Here is an 18,362-nt window from a genome sequence, read left to right as displayed (position 1 = left end):
CCAGGGTCGTGGCGGGGCCAGCGGGGACCTCGCGCTTCAGCGGGCGACACGGGCTTCCCGGGCGCCGCATCGCGAGGAGGTTGAAGCGGGCAACCCGGGTGCTCGCGGGGGCCGGAGGCCGGGGGCCCCTCGGGGCAGCACCCGGGGCCAAGTCCGTGGCGCTCGCAGGCGGCCGCGGGGCGGCGCTGCGCCCCTTCCCCCCGCTTGACTGCCGGGCCCCGGGCCGGCCCGCCGTGGGCTCTGCGTGGGCTCCCAGTGCGCGGCCCCTGGGGCGGAGCGCAGGATGCAGTGCCTCCGCGCCGAGCACCTGGTAAGGCCTGTACCTGGCCCCGGGGGAGGGACCGCGGGGGAAGGCTCGGGTCCCTCGAAACACCTGCCCTCCCGGACGCTTCCGCCTCCCCGGATCCCCTCGGATCAATACCCACCGCCCTCCCCTCCCCCCGGCGCCGCCGCGTCCTGGGGGCACCTGGCGGGGAGGACCTCGGACCCCACTCCTGGGGCGGAGGTGCGGGAGAGGCTGGCCGCCCAGCACCAACTTGGGGCCGCCTCTAGGGGCACCTCCAGGTAAGCACTCGGCGACTGGGACCTTAACATCCGCTCTGCACAGGACAGGTGTTTCAAAGGCTCCGTGAGAGCTTCAGGCGGCCACGTTTAAAAAAAAAAAAAAGGAATGGGTTATTCTGAGCAGTCTTCAAGTAAGTTTCGATTCATTTACCAGGTTGGGACCTATATGATTATCCTCTTTTCCTCAATACTCTTCCTTCTTTTTCTGGAAGGTTTCCACGGAGAGAACCCCCAGGCAAAGACAGTGGCGACCTCAGATTTATAGGAAATGCACAGATAAGGCCTGGTTGTTCCTGTTCTTTCTCTTTTGGGCTGGTTTGGTAAGTGTGAGCGCCTGGCAGGGAAGAGACCGGAGTATGTGTGTGTGTCCTGAGATAGCTGTGCCCCAAATGTAAATAGCGTCCCCAGGGCCTTTTCTGGGGAGAAGGCTCCGGGTGGTACGAGGTTAAAATTTGTGCTTCAGGGAGCAATCTATCTACCAGTACCGCAGGGTAAACAGCAGTTCTCTGAAATTCCTGGCAGGTGTCTCAACCTACTAGGCTCGGTAAATTGGAGAGGCTGGCTTATGCCTTCTAATGCGAGACTACATTAGGAAATGAAAACCACCGTTTGCAGTGGGATTGTTGTTTAATAGGCCAATATGTGGTCTCATTATCCCAGCTCACTGAGGGGAAGTTCTTTTACCATCTCATCTCAGTCCCCCAAATACTGAAAAAATGTTCCTCTAACAAAGGGAAATCCAGTGTAAGCCTAGAAATATCAATAAATTCTTCTTACTTTAGCTGAGTGTAATGCCCTCTCCATATGTTGTGTTTAGCAGCTAATAGGTAAACAAGCCTTTGCTGTAAACCCTCTAGTTTGATAGGTAATGGGATTCCCCCTTCCTACTCTAGTTTCCAGGTGTGTCTGATTGATGGTAGACCTCATCATGCTGTGCCATTTTTGTCCTGGGAGGGTCCCTTGGAACCTGAATCTTGTAGCCTTTGTACTTATTTTAGAGTTGTAGGTAACAGCAGAAAAAAGCTCACTCAACTTCTTCAAAGATTATGTTCATGAAATCATCCATTCCAGACTGAGCCATGCAATTTGCTGCATGGTAAATGATCAATCTATAAAGCTGGACAATAGCTATCACATAATTACCTCTGTTGAAGGGAAACAAATTTGAATAAACCCTAAAATATATTTGTTCTTCTTTCCAAGTAAGAAAGGCATTTATTCAGTTGTTGACTTACCCACTGGTTTCTCACAGGCAGATGGGTAACAGGCACAATGGAAGGTTGGTCCTTAAAGGCATAATTGAATGTTCTGTGTTGCTCCTATTATGACCCTTGGAGCTCTTCTCTAGGAGCTGCGAGAAACTGTACCTACAACACCTCCACCTAAACTTGCCCACAGATGCTGGTATTTCTCTCTGGATCTGCTATTGTATAAATGCAGGGAGCAGCTGTTTTTTTTTTTTTTTTTTTTTTTTTTTTTTGCGTTACATGGGCCTCTCACTGTTGTGGCCTCTCCCGTTGCGGAGCACAGGCTCCGGACGCACAGGCTCAACAGCCATGGCTCACGGGCCCAGCCGCTCCGCGGCACGTGGGATCTTCCCAGACCGGGGCACGAACCCGTGTCCCCTGCATCGGCAGGCGGACTCTCAACCACTGCGCCACCAGGGAAGCCCTGGGAGCAGCTGTTTTGCCAGTACCTGGCAGCTTTGAACTTGGGCTGTTAATGATCTTCCCTAGCCCCTCTACAATTCAAACCTAGTGCAGCACTACCAAACCTTCAACCAACGGCTTTCTGAGGAAAGGATATGTAGATGGCCCATCACAGCCTGAAGAATTAAGAACCATCTGAGAGGTGGTACAGAGCTAGAAACTGCTTTAAATTTATATGTCCTTTGCAAAATAAATCTGAAATGCCCACATTCTCTTTACTATGTTAAATTTGAATAATGATAGTTCTTCCTTAGGTGACTAGCTTTTAGTACCTTTGCAACATTTTTTTAACCACAGCCAAGATAGCAAGGAGTGCTTTTTCTGCCTCTCTGCTGTTCGGCTTTCTGGTCTTTCTTGTGACATCCTGACCAGTGACAAGGTACATGTGGGATGGGATTATTGATGGTGCTGCCCTGAGTTAGGGCTAGACAAAGGAGGTTTGGGGTGAGGGGGCAGAATTCTAAGCAGGGACAGTCTATTATAAACAGAAAGAGTGCCAGCCTTTCTTTATATGTGCGTAAGACACAGAACAGAACAGCTCAAATCCTGGACCATCTCTGCCTCTACTACCTCTCCAGTGTCCTCTCCCACCTTGCCTTTTCTTATTCATCTTTCAAGACTCCTTTTTCTAGATCTCCCCTAGTACAGTTGACGGTGACCTCCTTGATAACCCCACCATAACTGCTATACACGCCTACTGTTTGGAATTGCAATTGTGTGTTTGAAATTGGAAAAAACTTTTGATGGTTTAAAGTAGTAGTAGTATGACAGGGACTCAGGATTACCCAAATCTGTTCCCCCCAGAAACCCCCCCCCCAAAAAAACCTTCCACTCCTCCCCACAAGCTTCCCAAGGGGGACATTAACATAAAGGATGCTGATAAATGGGAAATATCACTTCATTATTAGATCTCTGGTGAGCTGGGCAAAAGCCCAGGACTCCTTTCCTCCCTCTAAGTCCAAAACCAATCAGGATCTGACCACACTCCAGAAGGAAGGGCAGGAGGGCAGCACTCAGGGGCTGGGTCAGCCTATCACCTCAGCCACATGGGCCCACGGTCACACCCAGGGCCACAGCCTCAGAGTAAAGGGTAAGGGGTCTGTCCACCGGCAAGGGTGACCCACTCGCCCTGGAGTTTGACCTCAAGACTGAGGGGGTGCTAGCGGAGTAGGAGGGGCAGAGAGCCTCCTTCCCCAGGAGGCCAGCTATTTATAAGCCCTGAGCCCTGCCTGTCTTCTAGGCCGAGTTCCTCAGGGGCAGGGGTTCGGTTGTGTTTGTTTCTATGTCCCTCAGCAACAGAGTCTCTAGCACACACTGGGCACTTTAAGACTGTTATTTTGATTCCTAAATTAGTAATGAATGTAGAGTATCTGAAACATATTTGACTTTGGGACAACGTACCTTTGGAACATATGATACCAGTGCTATAGATTCCAAGTATTAAATGGTATTCTACACATTGTAGATTGAGAAACTTACAACACTAAGCTTATGTTATGGGAAGATACAGACTCAATCCGAGTAGAGGGCCCGTCAATGCATATTAAGGGAACAGTCGTTTGAGCTGAATACTTTAAATAGTCCACATTCATTACGGAATTGGACAAAAGTGACTATAGATTGCATGATGTTCTTGTCCAGCAGAACTCCTGAGACTCTTTATCTTGTGTATTTTTAAGGACTTAACTCCAAAACACCATTTTCTCACTTGTTATGGACAGAGGGTTAGAATCCCCTAAATACAAGGTAAAAAGAAAAGTTGAGGGAGGTGGAAGGAAGTAAGGGTTCTACAGATGGATAGAACCTCAGGGAAGGCAGCATAGCCTTGCTTATGACCTTAGATAAAACAAGAACCTCAAGTGGAAAAAATTGAATTATCCTGGTGAACTTAGGCCAAGAAGAAAAAAATGAGACTCTTGGAGAAGAAGGTGAGAAGCACAAACTGGTGAGAAAATAGAGAGGAATCTGCTTCAGTGTTTTAGAATGTTCTCCCTCCCTAACCTGTTAAAGCACATACCAGAGGAGCAGCGCGCTAACTGCTCTGATTTGCTGGTATTACTGATGAAGGAGGAAAGTGCAGTGATGCTGGGGAGATTCGTTTCCACCCGGTTCCATTTTATATCAACATCCAAGGATATGGGGGACCGGTTTCCAGCCCTTGGCCAGGCTCTCATGGCGGCTACTTGGGTCTTGCCAGGTGTTCATCATGGGCTACTCAGTGACGGCTGGGGCCACAGGAAGACTCCTCTTCGGCTACGACAGCTTTGGCAATGTGTGTGGCAGGAAGAACTCCCCAGTAGAAGGGGCCCCTCTTTCGGGGCAGGACATGACCCTAAAAAAGTAAGTTTTCAAGTAAGTCCCCAACCTACAGAGGGGCTAGATTTCAAAACTTTGTATAAATTAGTCGTTTGAGCCTGGAAACTTTTCCCACTCAAAACTCTGTCCGCCCAACTCAGGAGAGGGAGGCATGTGTGTGGTAGTAAGGACACAGGTTTTAGAATCAGCCAGTCCTAAATTGAAATTGGGCAGAGTACTTAACCTCTCTGAGCTGAGTTTTCATCTTTTTAAACTGGTTATTAGACCCACCTCACAAGGTTGTTTTAAGGATCCACTGAGACACTGCATAAGCTAAGGCTTAATACATGTTAGTTGTCACTATTATTAGCCATAATGTATCAGAATCATGTTACTAATTATACACCATCCACAGTATTGTTTCTATGTGGAAATACCTGAATTCCACCTGAAAATGCTGGGGACCTGTGTCCCACTCCCTCCCCAGCCTACACTCTCAGCTACGGCACTCTCAGCTTTGGTGTCTCACATTTTTCCCACCGACTCCAACACAGAAACAAAAAGGGGAGAGAAGAGACAGGAATCCCCTGAGGGGAGAGAAATCCCTGGCCATGATTTTCTAAGATGCATACAGCTTTGTGATAATTTCAAGACTTAATAATCAAAAGCAGCTCCTAGGAAAGAAATCTTAAAGGCCTAGATAGGTCCTGAGTATAAGTTTAGAATCACCAAATACAAATCTCCAACCAGGCCTCCTCTACCCCTGAATTTGCTCTTGAAGAGGGGGGCTTTGCACTGCTGAACATGGGCTGCCTGAGGGGCATTTCCCCCTGCACTTGTGGGTGTCACTCACAAAGAAGACAGGAGAGGAAGGGGCTCCCCAGATGCACCTGTGCTCCTGTTTAGACATTGTATTCGTAATGCAATGCTGGGAAATAGTCATCCTCTTTGAAATGAAAAGTACATATTTTATTATTCTCAATAGCCAAAAGGTAGAAGCAACCAAGTGTCCATCAGCAGATGAATAAATAAACAAAATGTGTATATATATATACTGGGATATTGTTCAGCCTTATAAAGGAAAGCAATTATGACACATGTTACAAGATAGATGAATCTTGAGGATATTATGCTAAGTGAAATAAGCCAGTCACAAAAAGATATTTTATGATTCCACTTATATGAGATATCTAGAGTAATCACATTCATAGAGACAGAAATTAGAATGGTGGTTGCCAGGGTTTGGGAGTGATGAATTATTATTAAATGGGTACAGAGTTTCAGTTTTGCAAGATGAAAAGAGTTCTGGGCGGTAGTGATTGCTGCACAGCAATGTGAATGTTCTTAATGCCACTGCACACATAAAAGCTTTAAGATGGTAAAATTTTATGTGTATTTTACTACAATTTTTTAAAATTAATAAGTAGAATAAAGTACGTATTTACGTATTTATCATACACCTAGGAAATCTGTTCCCCCGTCTCCTGTTACACCACCCACCTTTCTCCCAACCCCAATTGGAGGAAAAAGAAGCTTCTGGCACCCCTTCTCCATTCCCTCCCCTGGAGGACTGCCTACAGGGCTCTTGGTCTGACATTCCTCTGCTCTCAGCAACCCGGTTAAGTGTAGGACATGGGCCTGAGAGCTGCCACTGCCAACCAGCATGTGACCCTGTTAATGTCAACAACCAGTTTTGTTCTTGTGCCCAGTGGCTGGGCAGCTGCAGCAGGAAGGGTCTCATGAGTTTCCTGCCTCAAACTGGGAGGCAGGGGGAGGGGTAAGCCTTTAATTCACAGCCTCGGTCTCCTCCTCTCCACTTCTCACTTCCCTGGGTTCAGCTATTCTCTGAGGTATAATTGAACACTGTTGGGTGCAAATATGCTTTCTGTGGACTTCATGAGTAGTTCATGCACTGGCCTCACCTAGCAAGCCAGGGACAGTTTAATCAGTCCTTTCCCTTCCTCAGTGACTTCCTTGGAGAACTCCCTAGTGTTAATCAACGTCCCAGAAAATGCTGAATCTGGAAAAGGGAAGTTTTGTTAACATTTGAATATGGTTCCCAAGCTGTACAACTCCATAGATGAACCCAGGTAGGCATAATACATGTTAAATTATGTGGAAGTATTTGATGATGAAAGTTTGCCTTAATTATTCCTACATTTGATAGCATGTGGATATTTTTAAGTCCCACAATCAAACTCAATGACAGGAAATGCTCTACGACATTCTTCTCCTGTTTCATTTGTCTCCTAGACACGTGTTTTTTATGAATTCCTGCAACCTAGAAGTCAAGGATGTGAGGTTCAGTTCCACCATTCTCTGTGTGTCCAGCTGTCCTGAAGAGCAGCTTAATACCCTGGAAGAGGTCCAGCTCTTTGCAAACACCAGTGGTAGGTACCGAGGGATGGGGTACACTCTTCCTTCTGAGGCTGGGGACCACAGCAGAGTAACCTGTGCAGACCTAGATAACTTGCCCTTCCCTGGCTTTCTCTGCAAAACTGGAAATTGTCCTTCCTGTGGGTGCCTCTCCTTGTGTAGGAAGGGCCATAAACATTTTCTTCTGAGTTGTTCAATTTTATTCAGGTTTATCTGGAATTCATCTGAAACCCTAGCTGTTCTCTGCTAACTGCCAGGGACTGGTCTGCCGTAGAGAGCGGGAGGAGACAGCAGACATTTAGGGCCCAAAGGCAAGGTCAGATGGAGGTCAGAGAGCTCTGTGCACTTGGCACATCCAGTCCTAGAGAGGCACCCACAGGCTTTGGGTTGAATTGCCGACAGGCATGTTCTTTCATTAAGATATTCGGGCCATGGATAGTTTCACTGACCAGTGGGATAGCCTTAAGCTGTTCCAAAAGCATTTGTGTAACTTGCTCTGAGCCTGCTTTTCAGATTTATATTTTAAGCGTTAGATAAGCAAAGGAAAGTAAAAAGAAATTCGAGACAACCCACTGCAAATTTCATCTGACTGTGAAATGGGGTGCCAGAGTTTTAAAAACTGTTTGCAAGGCTGGGTTAAAAATATGAATCCTATATAATAATTCATCTTCCTATCGTTTTAGTACCTATCATATAACTTTCAGTTTTGAATTTGGCATTTTGGAGAGAGAAAAAGAGAGGACCTAGCTCAGTCTCAGTTTTGATGCTGATTCTTTTTGTCTTAGGTCATCCAGAGACCTGTTTTCTAAACCTGAGTGATTTATTCTGGGTTTTTTTTTTTCCAGTTTGGTAAAATGACTATGGTTTCCTTACTGGCTCCCCTAGAAAGATGAGCACAATGTAGGAAGGTGGTACAGTCTGTGTGTCTTCTGCTTCCAGGGTCCTTCCTGTGTGTTTATAGTTTGAATTCCTTCAGCTACACCCAGAATCCAAATGCAGACTCACTGTGCCCCAGGCTACCAGTTCCTCCAAGGTAAAAGCTTCCATACATTTTCCTTATCCATTAACAAAAGTTATTGGGTACTTGGTGGGAGGCTGTTACTCTTCTGGGTATCACAGAAAGCAGCGCAAAGGAGATATCCAATAGAGCCCCTGCCCGCAGGGAGCTTACGGTTTACAGAAGGACAGGGATAAACAAGGAGGGGCTATTTGCAATATACATATTGGCTTAGGACAATGGATTAGAAACCAGGCTAAATAAGGAGAAAGCTCAACAAACAGTAAAAATACACGTAGTCTTCAAATGACAACCCTGGAGCTAGCAAAGAAGTACTATATGAATTATTACCAAATGAATGATTTTATAAAGTAGTTGGTGTGTTTTTTCTACTCCAGCTATTTATTACAAAGTAGAAATCATTTACTTTTGCTTTTTTATTGCAACCAGACATTGTTAGTTTTTTTTAGCTCTAGATTTCTCCATAAGAAACAGGCCTTGGTGGACAAGGCCAAATGAGTCCACACCTTTCTTCTCAATGAGAATAGAAAACAGGTCCTTCTCAAGAACACCACTCAGCGAACTGCTTTCAGCGTCTTATTCATCCCAATCAACTAGGGCAGTACTTGGCACAGAGGAGGGTCCCTATAATTAAAGTTGTAATGGTGAAGCAGTAGTTGCACTGCCATGGTAAATGGCTCACATGTGAGCCATTGAGAAGACTAAGGGGAAAAATGCAATTAATAATCATTGCCACCATCAAGATGCTGAGATGTACTGAAGGAGGACTTGGGTTTATTTTGCATTACCATTCTTTTGAAAATTGTACATATGTTTACAGTGAATGAGACCTCTGTGCAAAATCCCTTCAAGATAATGACAATTTAAGTAGAACCAAGGCATCACGCCAACCCCCTACTATAGTGTTCATCAAACTCGTGACTGGGATTCACAGTAAGACATGTATTACATCACAACCCCAGTATACATACCTTCATACATACTTCTGTATTTGGAACAGACATAAAAGTCTCACAAAACAAGACTTCCTCTTACTGCATATGATTCACACTAATAGTTTCTATTCTATTTCACTTTTTTAAAAAGTAATCTATTTCATAATCTTCTAACAGGTTGCAAATGCAGCTTGAAAAATTCTGAGATAACAGGTGCTAAAAAATGAGATTTTAACAGAATAGGAGGAAGAATATAGTTAACCATCCTTGTGCCCTTCTTTTCTAAAATAAATACTTTGTGTTATAAGTAATTGAAAGAGGGGAGAATTATTTCCAGAGGAGAATACCATATCATTTTTCTATAATATCTTATTTTTTTAATTCTGATTTTTGTTAGATGTCATAAGCATGTCTCAATGAAACATAACTAAATCCAGGGGAAAAAACCAAAATGCTGTAGTAACTTGAAAGAAAATTATTTAACAGGCGGAGAGAAGTTTTTTTAACTTTATACCCTTTGACCAACATCTCCCCTTTTCCCTCCCTCCCCTGTGGTGACTACCATTCTGTTCTCTGCTTCTGTGAGATTAACTATTTTAGATTCCACATATAAGTAATGTAGTGCAGTGTTTGTCTTTTGAGAAGGATTTTTTAAAGAACACTATTTGTAACTGGACCCACAGAAGGAATTGAAAGAGAATAGAATTTTTAAGGCTGTAATTTAACCAGAGTTGGATAAACTCTCCTCTTACTGTAAGTGGGATGGTAACTGTAATTCCATGGGAAGCTTATTTCTTGATATTGATGATGATAACAAACATCTATTGAGCTCTGATACTTGCCAGGTACTTTTCTAAGCTCTTTACATGTATTAATTTACTTGGACCTCATAAAACCTCTGTGTTGTGGATATTGTTTCAACCCTATTTTACAGCTGAGAAAGCTGATGCAGAGGTAGGTTAAGGTTGCACACGTGGAAGAGCTGGCATTCAAACCCAAACAGCGTCCATATTTGTTCCTATAACCCAAAACAAACAATCAAGACTTCGTTGGTTTTATTTTGCCTGACAAATGGCCTCCTTAGGCTCACACCAAGCTTGGTGGGGGGCGCGTTGGGCCGGGAGGATGGTCCTGTACACTGTGTCCTCGGGGCGCCATCTTTTCTACCACTCAAGCTGATCCTACTCCTTTCACCCCTTAAATGCAGACCTTTCCAACACTAACTTTTCAAGTGAAGACAAAACTGCTGATTGACTGGCTTTTCTTGGATGGAGTTAGGGAGATAGAAATAGGCTCCAGGGCTCCATTTCCTTTTCCTACACAAGCAAGTGGTTGTTTTAAGATGGAAATTATCATATTTATCATGGAAGAGCAGTGCCAAGAGTGAAAAGCTTGAAAACATGAGAAGTGTGGCTATACGGCCAAAGCACATTTTCTAAATACCTCTTTTTGACTAAGCCAATTGTTTCTTCTTTCTGGGTTGGTCACGTGAAGTATAACATACCCTTTTAGAGCAATGACTGAATATCAAGAAGATTTGTATACCTAGGAATGAGCTTCTAAGAGCAGTGAAAAAATACTGCAGAAGATAACAAGCATATCTTTTTCCTTTTGGTGTTCAGTGTAATATTTGTATTTTGAGTCCCCCATATATTTAAAATGTAAAAGGCTTGGGCTTTTCCCTCCAGTAAATTCTGTTTCTAGCCTCTCACATTGGTGCCTGTGCATGTCACTGCATTGCTTGCTTGAATAAATTCCATATATGAGTCACCTAAATATACAGTCAGCTCTCCAAATTACTTCCAGCATATCTGAGTGGCTTTGCTGGTGGGGAGAGGAAAAGCAGAAGTGGGGAAGAAACCACAGTTTGTGGCCAATAGACACACACCCTGCCCCAGCTAATGAGGTACTCCATAGGCAGCTACCTGGTCAGCCACCTACCAGCTAGCTGGTCACCAGGGGTGACCCACACTTTACATGCCTCTCTCCATCACTCTCCGGGGTAAGATGGGTCATTCTTTACCAGTACAGGGAAGTTAAATGCCTAAAAAGCACCATGTTTAACAAACTATGTTGACAAAATTAAGCTCTTAGGGAAAATTATGTTTGGAGAAAAATAAAATGACATTGAATCTATATATCTGAACTTATTTTTCAGAAACACTAAATGAAAGTTCAGAAAACATTTTCTTTCAAAACAACTCAGATTCTTTGGTATTAAGACTGTTTAGTAAAAGCAAAGAAAAAGAAAATAGAGGTTTAGAAATTGGAAAGCAGGAGGTAAAATTATTACTCTGTAGGTGGTAAGAAAATTAAATGAAAAGCTACAAATGACAAGAAACTTTGGTGGCAGGGAACAAGATAAATATACTGAAATCTGTAGCATTCATATGTTTTTTGAAAAGACTCCTTTTACCATAGCAAGAAAAAGCACCTACAAAAACACAAAAGTGCCTAGAAATAAATTTAACAAGAAATGTACAAGAGCCACAGGAAGAAAACTTTCATATTCCTGAGCTACAAAGAAAGCTTGAACAAATCAGAAGACAGAAATTGTTCTTGACAGTATGACTCAACATTATAAAAATGTTACTTCTCCCTACATTATTAAGATGTTATTTCTGTCTAAGTTGAGCTATAGGTTTATCATGATTAAAATAAAAATAATAGCAGGAATTTTTCAGTAGCTAGATAAGCTGATGTAAGTTTGTAAGGAAAAAAGTTTCTTAAATGGCCAAGAAAAATCTGAAAAAGAAAAACAATGAAGGAAAACCAGCGCTTCCAGTTTTTAAAACAATGTTTAATAATTAAAATGCTGGGTACTAGTTCATATGTAGAAAGATCAGTGAAAGATATTATATAATCCAGGAATAGACCCAAATTCTTATAAGAATTTAGTAAATGATAAAAAAAAAAAAAGGAATCTCAAATCAGTGACAAAAAGATGGACTATTCAACATGTAGGTTGGGACAGCTGGGTAGGCATCCAGAGGGAAGAGCTGGATCTATACCTCGTGGCTTATATGGATAAATTCCAAATGGATTAAAGATTTTAACTTATAAAGTGAAACCAGGAAGTACTAGAAGGCATGGGAGAATTCTCTTATAGCCTGGAAGTAAGGAAGGCTTCTAACCATGACTTAAAACTCAGGAGGCATAAAATTAAAAATTCATTGACTACATTAAAAGCAAATATTTCTGCATGACAAAACACTAGAAGCAAAATTAACAGGCAAATAACTTGCTATTCATATAAAAAAGATTAATCTCTAATTTATGAAAGGTCTTACTAGTCAACTTTTAAAAGACCAATATCTCAATATAAAAATGAAAAAAAGAATATGAATAGATGCTGCAGAGAAAAAGCACAATATTTTTTAAAGATACTAAAAAAGAATGAACCTCCCGATAGGGTAAATTCCTCCCGATAGGGTAAATTCCATTTAAGACTCTAATGACTCTAATGTTTTCACCCCATAGACTGGCAACATGTTAAAAAAAACAACCTTGGCAAGAGTGTAGGGAAATAGGCACTTCCATACAACCCTGAGGCAGGATCCTGAGGGTAATTCATCAATATTCATCAGTCATGAAGGTACATACATTCATTAATCTTTTACTGAAGTATGGTTGATTTACAATATTGTGTTAGGGGACTTCCCTGGTGGCACAGTGGTTAAGAATCCACCTGCCAATGCAGGGGACACGAGTTTGAGCCCTGGCCTGGGAAGATCCCATGTGCCACGGAGCAACTAAGCCCGTGCACCACGACACTGAGCCTGCACTCTAGAGCCTGCAAACCACAACTAAGGAAGCCCACGAGCCTAGAGCCCGTGCTCCGCAACAAGAGAAGCCACCGCAATGAGAAGCCCGCTCACCGCAACTAGAGAAAGCCCACGAGCAGCAAGGAAGGCCCAATGCAGCCAAAAATAAATAAATAAATAAATAAATAAATTTCTTAAGAACTCCTAAAAAAATATATATTATGTTAGTTTTGGGTGTACAGCATAGTGATTCAGTAATTTTTTTCTGATTATATTGATTATATGTTGTTATAAGATATTGAATATAATTCCCTGTGCTATACAGTAAATCCTTGTTGCTTATCTATTTTATGTATAGTAGCTTGTATCTGTTAATCCCATACTCCCTTTCTCTCCCCTTTGGTAACCACAAGTTTGTTTTCTATGTCTATTAGTCTGTTTCTGTTTTGTATATAGATTCATCTGTATTATAATATTTTTTAGGTTCCACATTATAAGTGATATCATATAGTATTTGTCTTTGTCTGGTATACTAAGTATTATACTAAGTATAATATTCTCTAGGTCCCTCCATGTTGCTGCAAATGACAGTATTTCATTCTTCTTTGTGGCTGAGTAATATTCCATTTTATGTATATACCACATCTTCTTTATCCATTCATCTGTTGATGGACATTTTAGGTTGCTTCCCTGTCCTGGTTATTATAAATAGTGCTGCTATGTACACTGGTGTGCATGTATCTTTTTGAATTAGAGTTTTCATTTTTTCTGGTATATACACAGGAGTGGGATTGCTGGATCATATGGTAGCTCTAATTCTAGTTTTTTAAAGGAACCTAAATACTGTTTTCCCTAGTGGCTACACCAATTTACATTCCCACCAACAGTGTACAAGTGTTCTCTTTTCTCCACACCCTTTCCAGCATTTATTATTTGTAGACTTCTGATGACAGCACTTCCAACTGGTGCAAGATGATACCTCACTGTGGTTTTGTTTTACATTTCTCTAATAATCAGCAATGTTGAGCATCTTTTCCTGTGCTTGTTGGCCATCTACATTTCCTCACTGGAAAAATGTCTATTGAGTTCTCTGCCCATTTTTTAATCGAATTGTTTTTCTTTTCAGTATTGAGTTATATGAGCTATTGGTATATTTTGGATATTGACCCCTTGTCAGTCTCATCATTTGCAAATATTTTCTCTGAATCCATAGGTTGTCTTTTCATTTTGTTGATGGTTTCCTTTGCTGTGCAAAAGCATTTAAGTTTAATTAGGTCCCATTTGTTTATTTTTGCTTTTGTTTCCTTTGCTCTAGGAGACAGATGCAAAAAAATATTGCTACAATTTATGTCAAAGAGTGTTCTGTCTATGTTTTCCTCTGGGAATTTTTTAGTGTCTGGTCTTACATTTAGGTTTTTAATCCATTTTGAGTTTATTTTTGTATATGGTGTTATAGAATGTTCTGATTTTATTCTTTTACAAATATCTCCAGTTTTCCCAGCACCACTTATTGAAGAGACTGTCTTTTTTCCATTGCATGTTCTTGCATCCTTTGTTGTAGATTAATTGACCATAGGTATGTGGGTTTATTTCTGGGCTCTGTATCCTGTTCCATTGATCTATATGTCTGCTTTTGTGCCAGTACCATGCTGTTTTGATTACCGTAGCTTGGTAGCATTGTCTGAAGTCTGGAAGGGTTTTACCTCTAGCTTTGTTCTTTTTTCTCAATATTGCTTTGGCAATATGGGGTCTTTTGTGGTTCCATATAAATTTTAGGATTATTTGTTCTAGTTCTGTGAAAAATGTCATGGGTATTTTGATAGGGATTGCATTAAGTCTGTAGGTTGCCTTGGGTAATATGGCCATTTTAACAATATTACTTCTCCCAATCCAAGAGCATGGGGTGTCTTTCCATTTCTTTGACTCTTCTTCAGTTTCTTTTTCAATGTTTTACAGTTTTCAGCATATAGTCTTTCACCTCTTTGGTTAATTTTATTCCTATGTGGTTTTTTTTTTAATGAGATTTTAAATGGGACTTTTTAAAATTTTTGATATTTTGTTATTAATGTAAAGAAATACAACAGATTTCTGTATACTAATTCTGTATCCTGCTACCTTGCTGAATTCATTTATTACTTCTAGTAGTTTTTGTGTGGAAACTTCAGGGTTCTCTACATAGAGTATCATGTCATCTGCAAATAGTGACAGTTTTACCTCTTCCCTTCCAATTTGGATACCTTTTATTTCTTTTTCTTGTCTGATTGCTGTGGCTAAGACTTCCAATACTATGTTGAATAGAAGTGGTGAGAGCGGGCATCCTTGTCTTTTTCCTGAATTTAGTGGGAAGGCGTTTGTTTTTCAATGTTGAGTATTGTGTTGGCTGTGGATTTGTCATAAATGGCTTTTATTATATTGAGATATGTCCCCTTTATACCCACTTTGGTGAGTGTTTTTATCATGAATGAATGTTGAATTTTGTCAAATTTTTTTGCATCTATTAAAATGATTATGTGGTTTTTGTCTTTTGTTAATGTGGTGAATCACATTGATTGATTTGTATATGTTGAACCTTTCTTGCAACCCTGCAGTTAATCCGACTTGATCATGGTGTATGATCCTTTTTATGTATGGATTTGGTTTGCTAATATTTTGTTGAGATTTTTGCATCTATATTCATTAAAGATATTGGCCTATAATTTTCTTTTTTGGTAGTGTCTTTGTCTGGTTTTGGCATCAGCATGATGGTAGCCTCATAGAATGAATTTGTGAGTGTTCCTCTCTCTTCAACTTTTTGGAATTGTTTGAGAAGGATAGATATAAGTTCATCTTTACATGTTTGGTAAGATTCCCCAGTGAAGCTGTCTGGTCCTAGACTTTTGTTTGCAGGGAGTTTTTTTTTTTTTTTTTTTTTTTTTTTTTATCATTACACATTCTATTTCACTTCTAGTAATGTGTGTTCAAATTATCTGTTTCTTCTTGACTCAGCCTTGGCAGGCTGTATGTTTCTAGAAACTTTACCATTTCTTCTAGGTTGTCCAATTTGTTGGCATATAACTGTTCATAGTATTTTCTAATGTTTTAATATTTCTGTGGTATAAGTTATTTCTTCTCTTTCATATCTTGTTTTGTTTATTTGGATCCTCTCTCTTTTCCTGTTGGTGAGCCTGGCTAGAGGTTTGTTGATTTTGTTTATCTTTTTAAAAAACTAGCTCTTGGTTTTATTGATCTTTTCAATTTTTTTATCTCTATTTTATGTATTTCCTCTCTGATCTTTATTGTTTCCTTCCTTTTGCTGACTTTGGGTTTTGTTTGTTCTTTTTCTAATTCTTTAGGTGACAAGTTAGGTAGTTTATTTGAGATTTTTCTTGTTTCTTGAAGAAGGCCTGTATCACTATGAACTTCCCTCTTAGAACTGCTTTTACTGCATCCCATAGATTTTGTAAGGTTATATTTTCATTTTCATTTGTCTTGGTATTTTCCAATTTCTTCTTTGATTTCATCATGGTCCATTTTTGTTTGTTTGTTTTTGAGGGGTTTTTCTTTAGTAGGATGTTGTTTAGTATTTTCTTCTTTTTCTTTCTGTATTGGATTTCTAATTTCATACTCTTGTGGTCAGAAAAGGTGCTTGAAATAATTTATATCCTCTTAAATTTGTTGAGGCTTGTTTTGTGACCTAGTACGTGGTGTATCCTGGAGAACATTCCATGTGCGCTTGAAAAGAACATGTATTATGGTTTTTTTGGATGTAGTGTCCTGTAGATATCAGTTAGTTACAACTGGTTTATTGTGTCATTTAGGACCTCTGTTGCCTTATTGATTTTCTGTCTGGATGATCTGTCCATTGATGTCAGTGGAGGGTTAAAGTCTCCTACTGTTATTGTATTCTTGTCCATTTCTCCCTTTATGCTTGTTAGTATTTGTTTTATGTATTTAGGAGGTCCCATACTGGGTGCATAATATTAAAGAGTGTAATATCCTCTTCTTGTATTGAACCCTTTATCATTATTTAATGTCCTTCTTTGTCTTTCTTTATGGCCTTTGTTTTAAAGCCTATTTTGTCTGATATGAGTATTGCTACCCCTGCTTTCTTCTTGTTTCTATTTACATTAAATATTTTTTTCTATACCCTCATTTTTAGTCTGTGAGTGTCTTTTGCCCTGAAGTGAGTCTCTTGCAGGCAGCATATTGTAGTTTCCTGTTTCTTTTATTCAATCTGCCATGCTATGTCTTTTGAGTGGAGCATTTGGTCCATTGACATTTAAAGTAATAATTGATAGGTATGTATTTACTGCCATTTAAATTCTTGTTTTCCAGTTGTTCTGTAGTTCTCCATTCACTTCTTCTTCTTTTTGTTTTTCCTTTTGTGATTTGATGACTTTCTTTTGTAGTATGCTTGAGTTCCTTTCTTTTTGTTTTTTGTGAATCTATTCTGTTTTTTTTTTTTTTTTTTTTTGGCGGTACGCGGGCCTCTCACTGTTGCGGCCTCTCCCATTGCAGAGCACAGGCTCCGGACACGCACGCTCAGCGGCCATGGCTCACGGGCTCAGCCGCTCCGCAGCATGTGGAATCTTCCCAGACCGGGGCACGAATCCATGTCCCCTGCATTGGCAGGCGGATTCTCAACCACTGCGCCACCAGGGAAGCCCTCTATTCTGTTTTTGATTTGTAGTTACCATGAAGTTCAAGCATGTTGACCCACAACTATATCTATTTACTTGCTTTAAACTAATAGTCATTCAAGGTCAAACACATTCTAAAAGATCTACATTTTTATACTCACCCCCTCACATTTTGTGCTTTTGATGTCATATTTTACATCTTCATGCTTATCCTTTTCCTATTTATTGTAATTACAATTGCTTTTACAATTTTTTATTGTTGTTTAATCTATGTACTGGCTTATTTAAGTAATCTTCAATCCTTTTATATATTTGCCTTTTCTATTATGATTTTCCCTTTCCTATAAATTCTTGCGGGTTTTCTATTTAGAGAAGACCCTTCAATGTTTCTTTTAGGGTAGGTTTAGTATTGCTGAATGATTTTTGTTTTTGCCTTTCTGGGAAATCTTTATCTCTCCTTCTATTCTAAATGATAATCATGCTGGGTGGAGCATCCTAGGTTTTTCCCTTTCAGGACTTTGAATACATCTTGCCACTCCCTTCAGGTCCTGCAAAGTTTCTGCAGAGAAATCAGCTGATAGTCTTATGGGAGTTCCCTTGTAACTGACCCTTTGTTTTTCTCTTGCTGCCTTTAGAATCCTCTCTTTAACTTTTGCCATATTAATTATGATATGTCTTGATGTGGGTCTGTTTGGGTTCATATTGTTTGGGACCCTCTGTGCTTCCTGCACCTGGTTATATGTTTCCTTCTTAAGGTTTGGGAAGTTTTCAGCCATAATTTCTTCAAATACATTTTCAATCCTCCCTACCTTCTCCTTCTGGAACGCCTATTATGTGTAGGTTGGCACATTTTATATTATCCCATAGATCTCGTATGTTGCTTTCATTTGTCTTCATTTGTCTTTCTATCTGCTGTTCTGATTGGGTGATTTGCATTATTCTATCTTCCAGTCACTTATTCATTCTTCTGTGTCATTTATTCTGCTACTAACTGCTTCTAGATTGGTTTTTATCTTGGCAGTTGAATTGTCTCTTTTTGATTGGTTCATCTTTATAGTTTCTAGCTCCTTGTTACAGTGATC

General features: G+C 40.5%; 1 protein-coding gene across 3 annotated transcripts in view; it reads left to right on the top strand.

Moving 5' to 3' along the window:
• The first annotated feature begins 9 nt into the window (after window positions 1–9).
• Window positions 10–18,362, top strand: part of SLC44A3 (solute carrier family 44 member 3) — an 85,174-nt gene continuing 66,821 nt past the window's right edge. For 2 of the 3 annotated variants that reach the window (XM_081223682.1, XM_081223681.1), the window contains exons 1-5: window positions 10–310; window positions 777–884; window positions 4,471–4,613; window positions 6,822–6,958; window positions 7,884–7,977. In XM_081223682.1, coding sequence (XP_081079808.1) covers window positions 284–310; window positions 777–884; window positions 4,471–4,613; window positions 6,822–6,958; window positions 7,884–7,977 — 509 coding nt within the window. In that variant the 5' untranslated portion in view covers window positions 10–283. Of the gene's footprint in view, window positions 311–406; window positions 565–776; window positions 885–4,470; window positions 4,614–6,821; window positions 6,959–7,883; window positions 7,978–18,362 lie in introns of those variants that run through there. The other variant, XM_081223683.1, reaches the window with a different exon arrangement.

The sequence above is a fragment of the Mesoplodon bidens genome (genome assembly GCF_964165515.1).
Source record: "Mesoplodon bidens genome assembly, chromosome: 2".
Taxonomy (NCBI): Eukaryota; Metazoa; Chordata; class Mammalia; order Artiodactyla; family Ziphiidae; genus Mesoplodon; species Mesoplodon bidens.
Note: the sequence above shows the minus strand (reverse complement) of the source record. Positions and strands in the feature narration are given on the sequence as shown.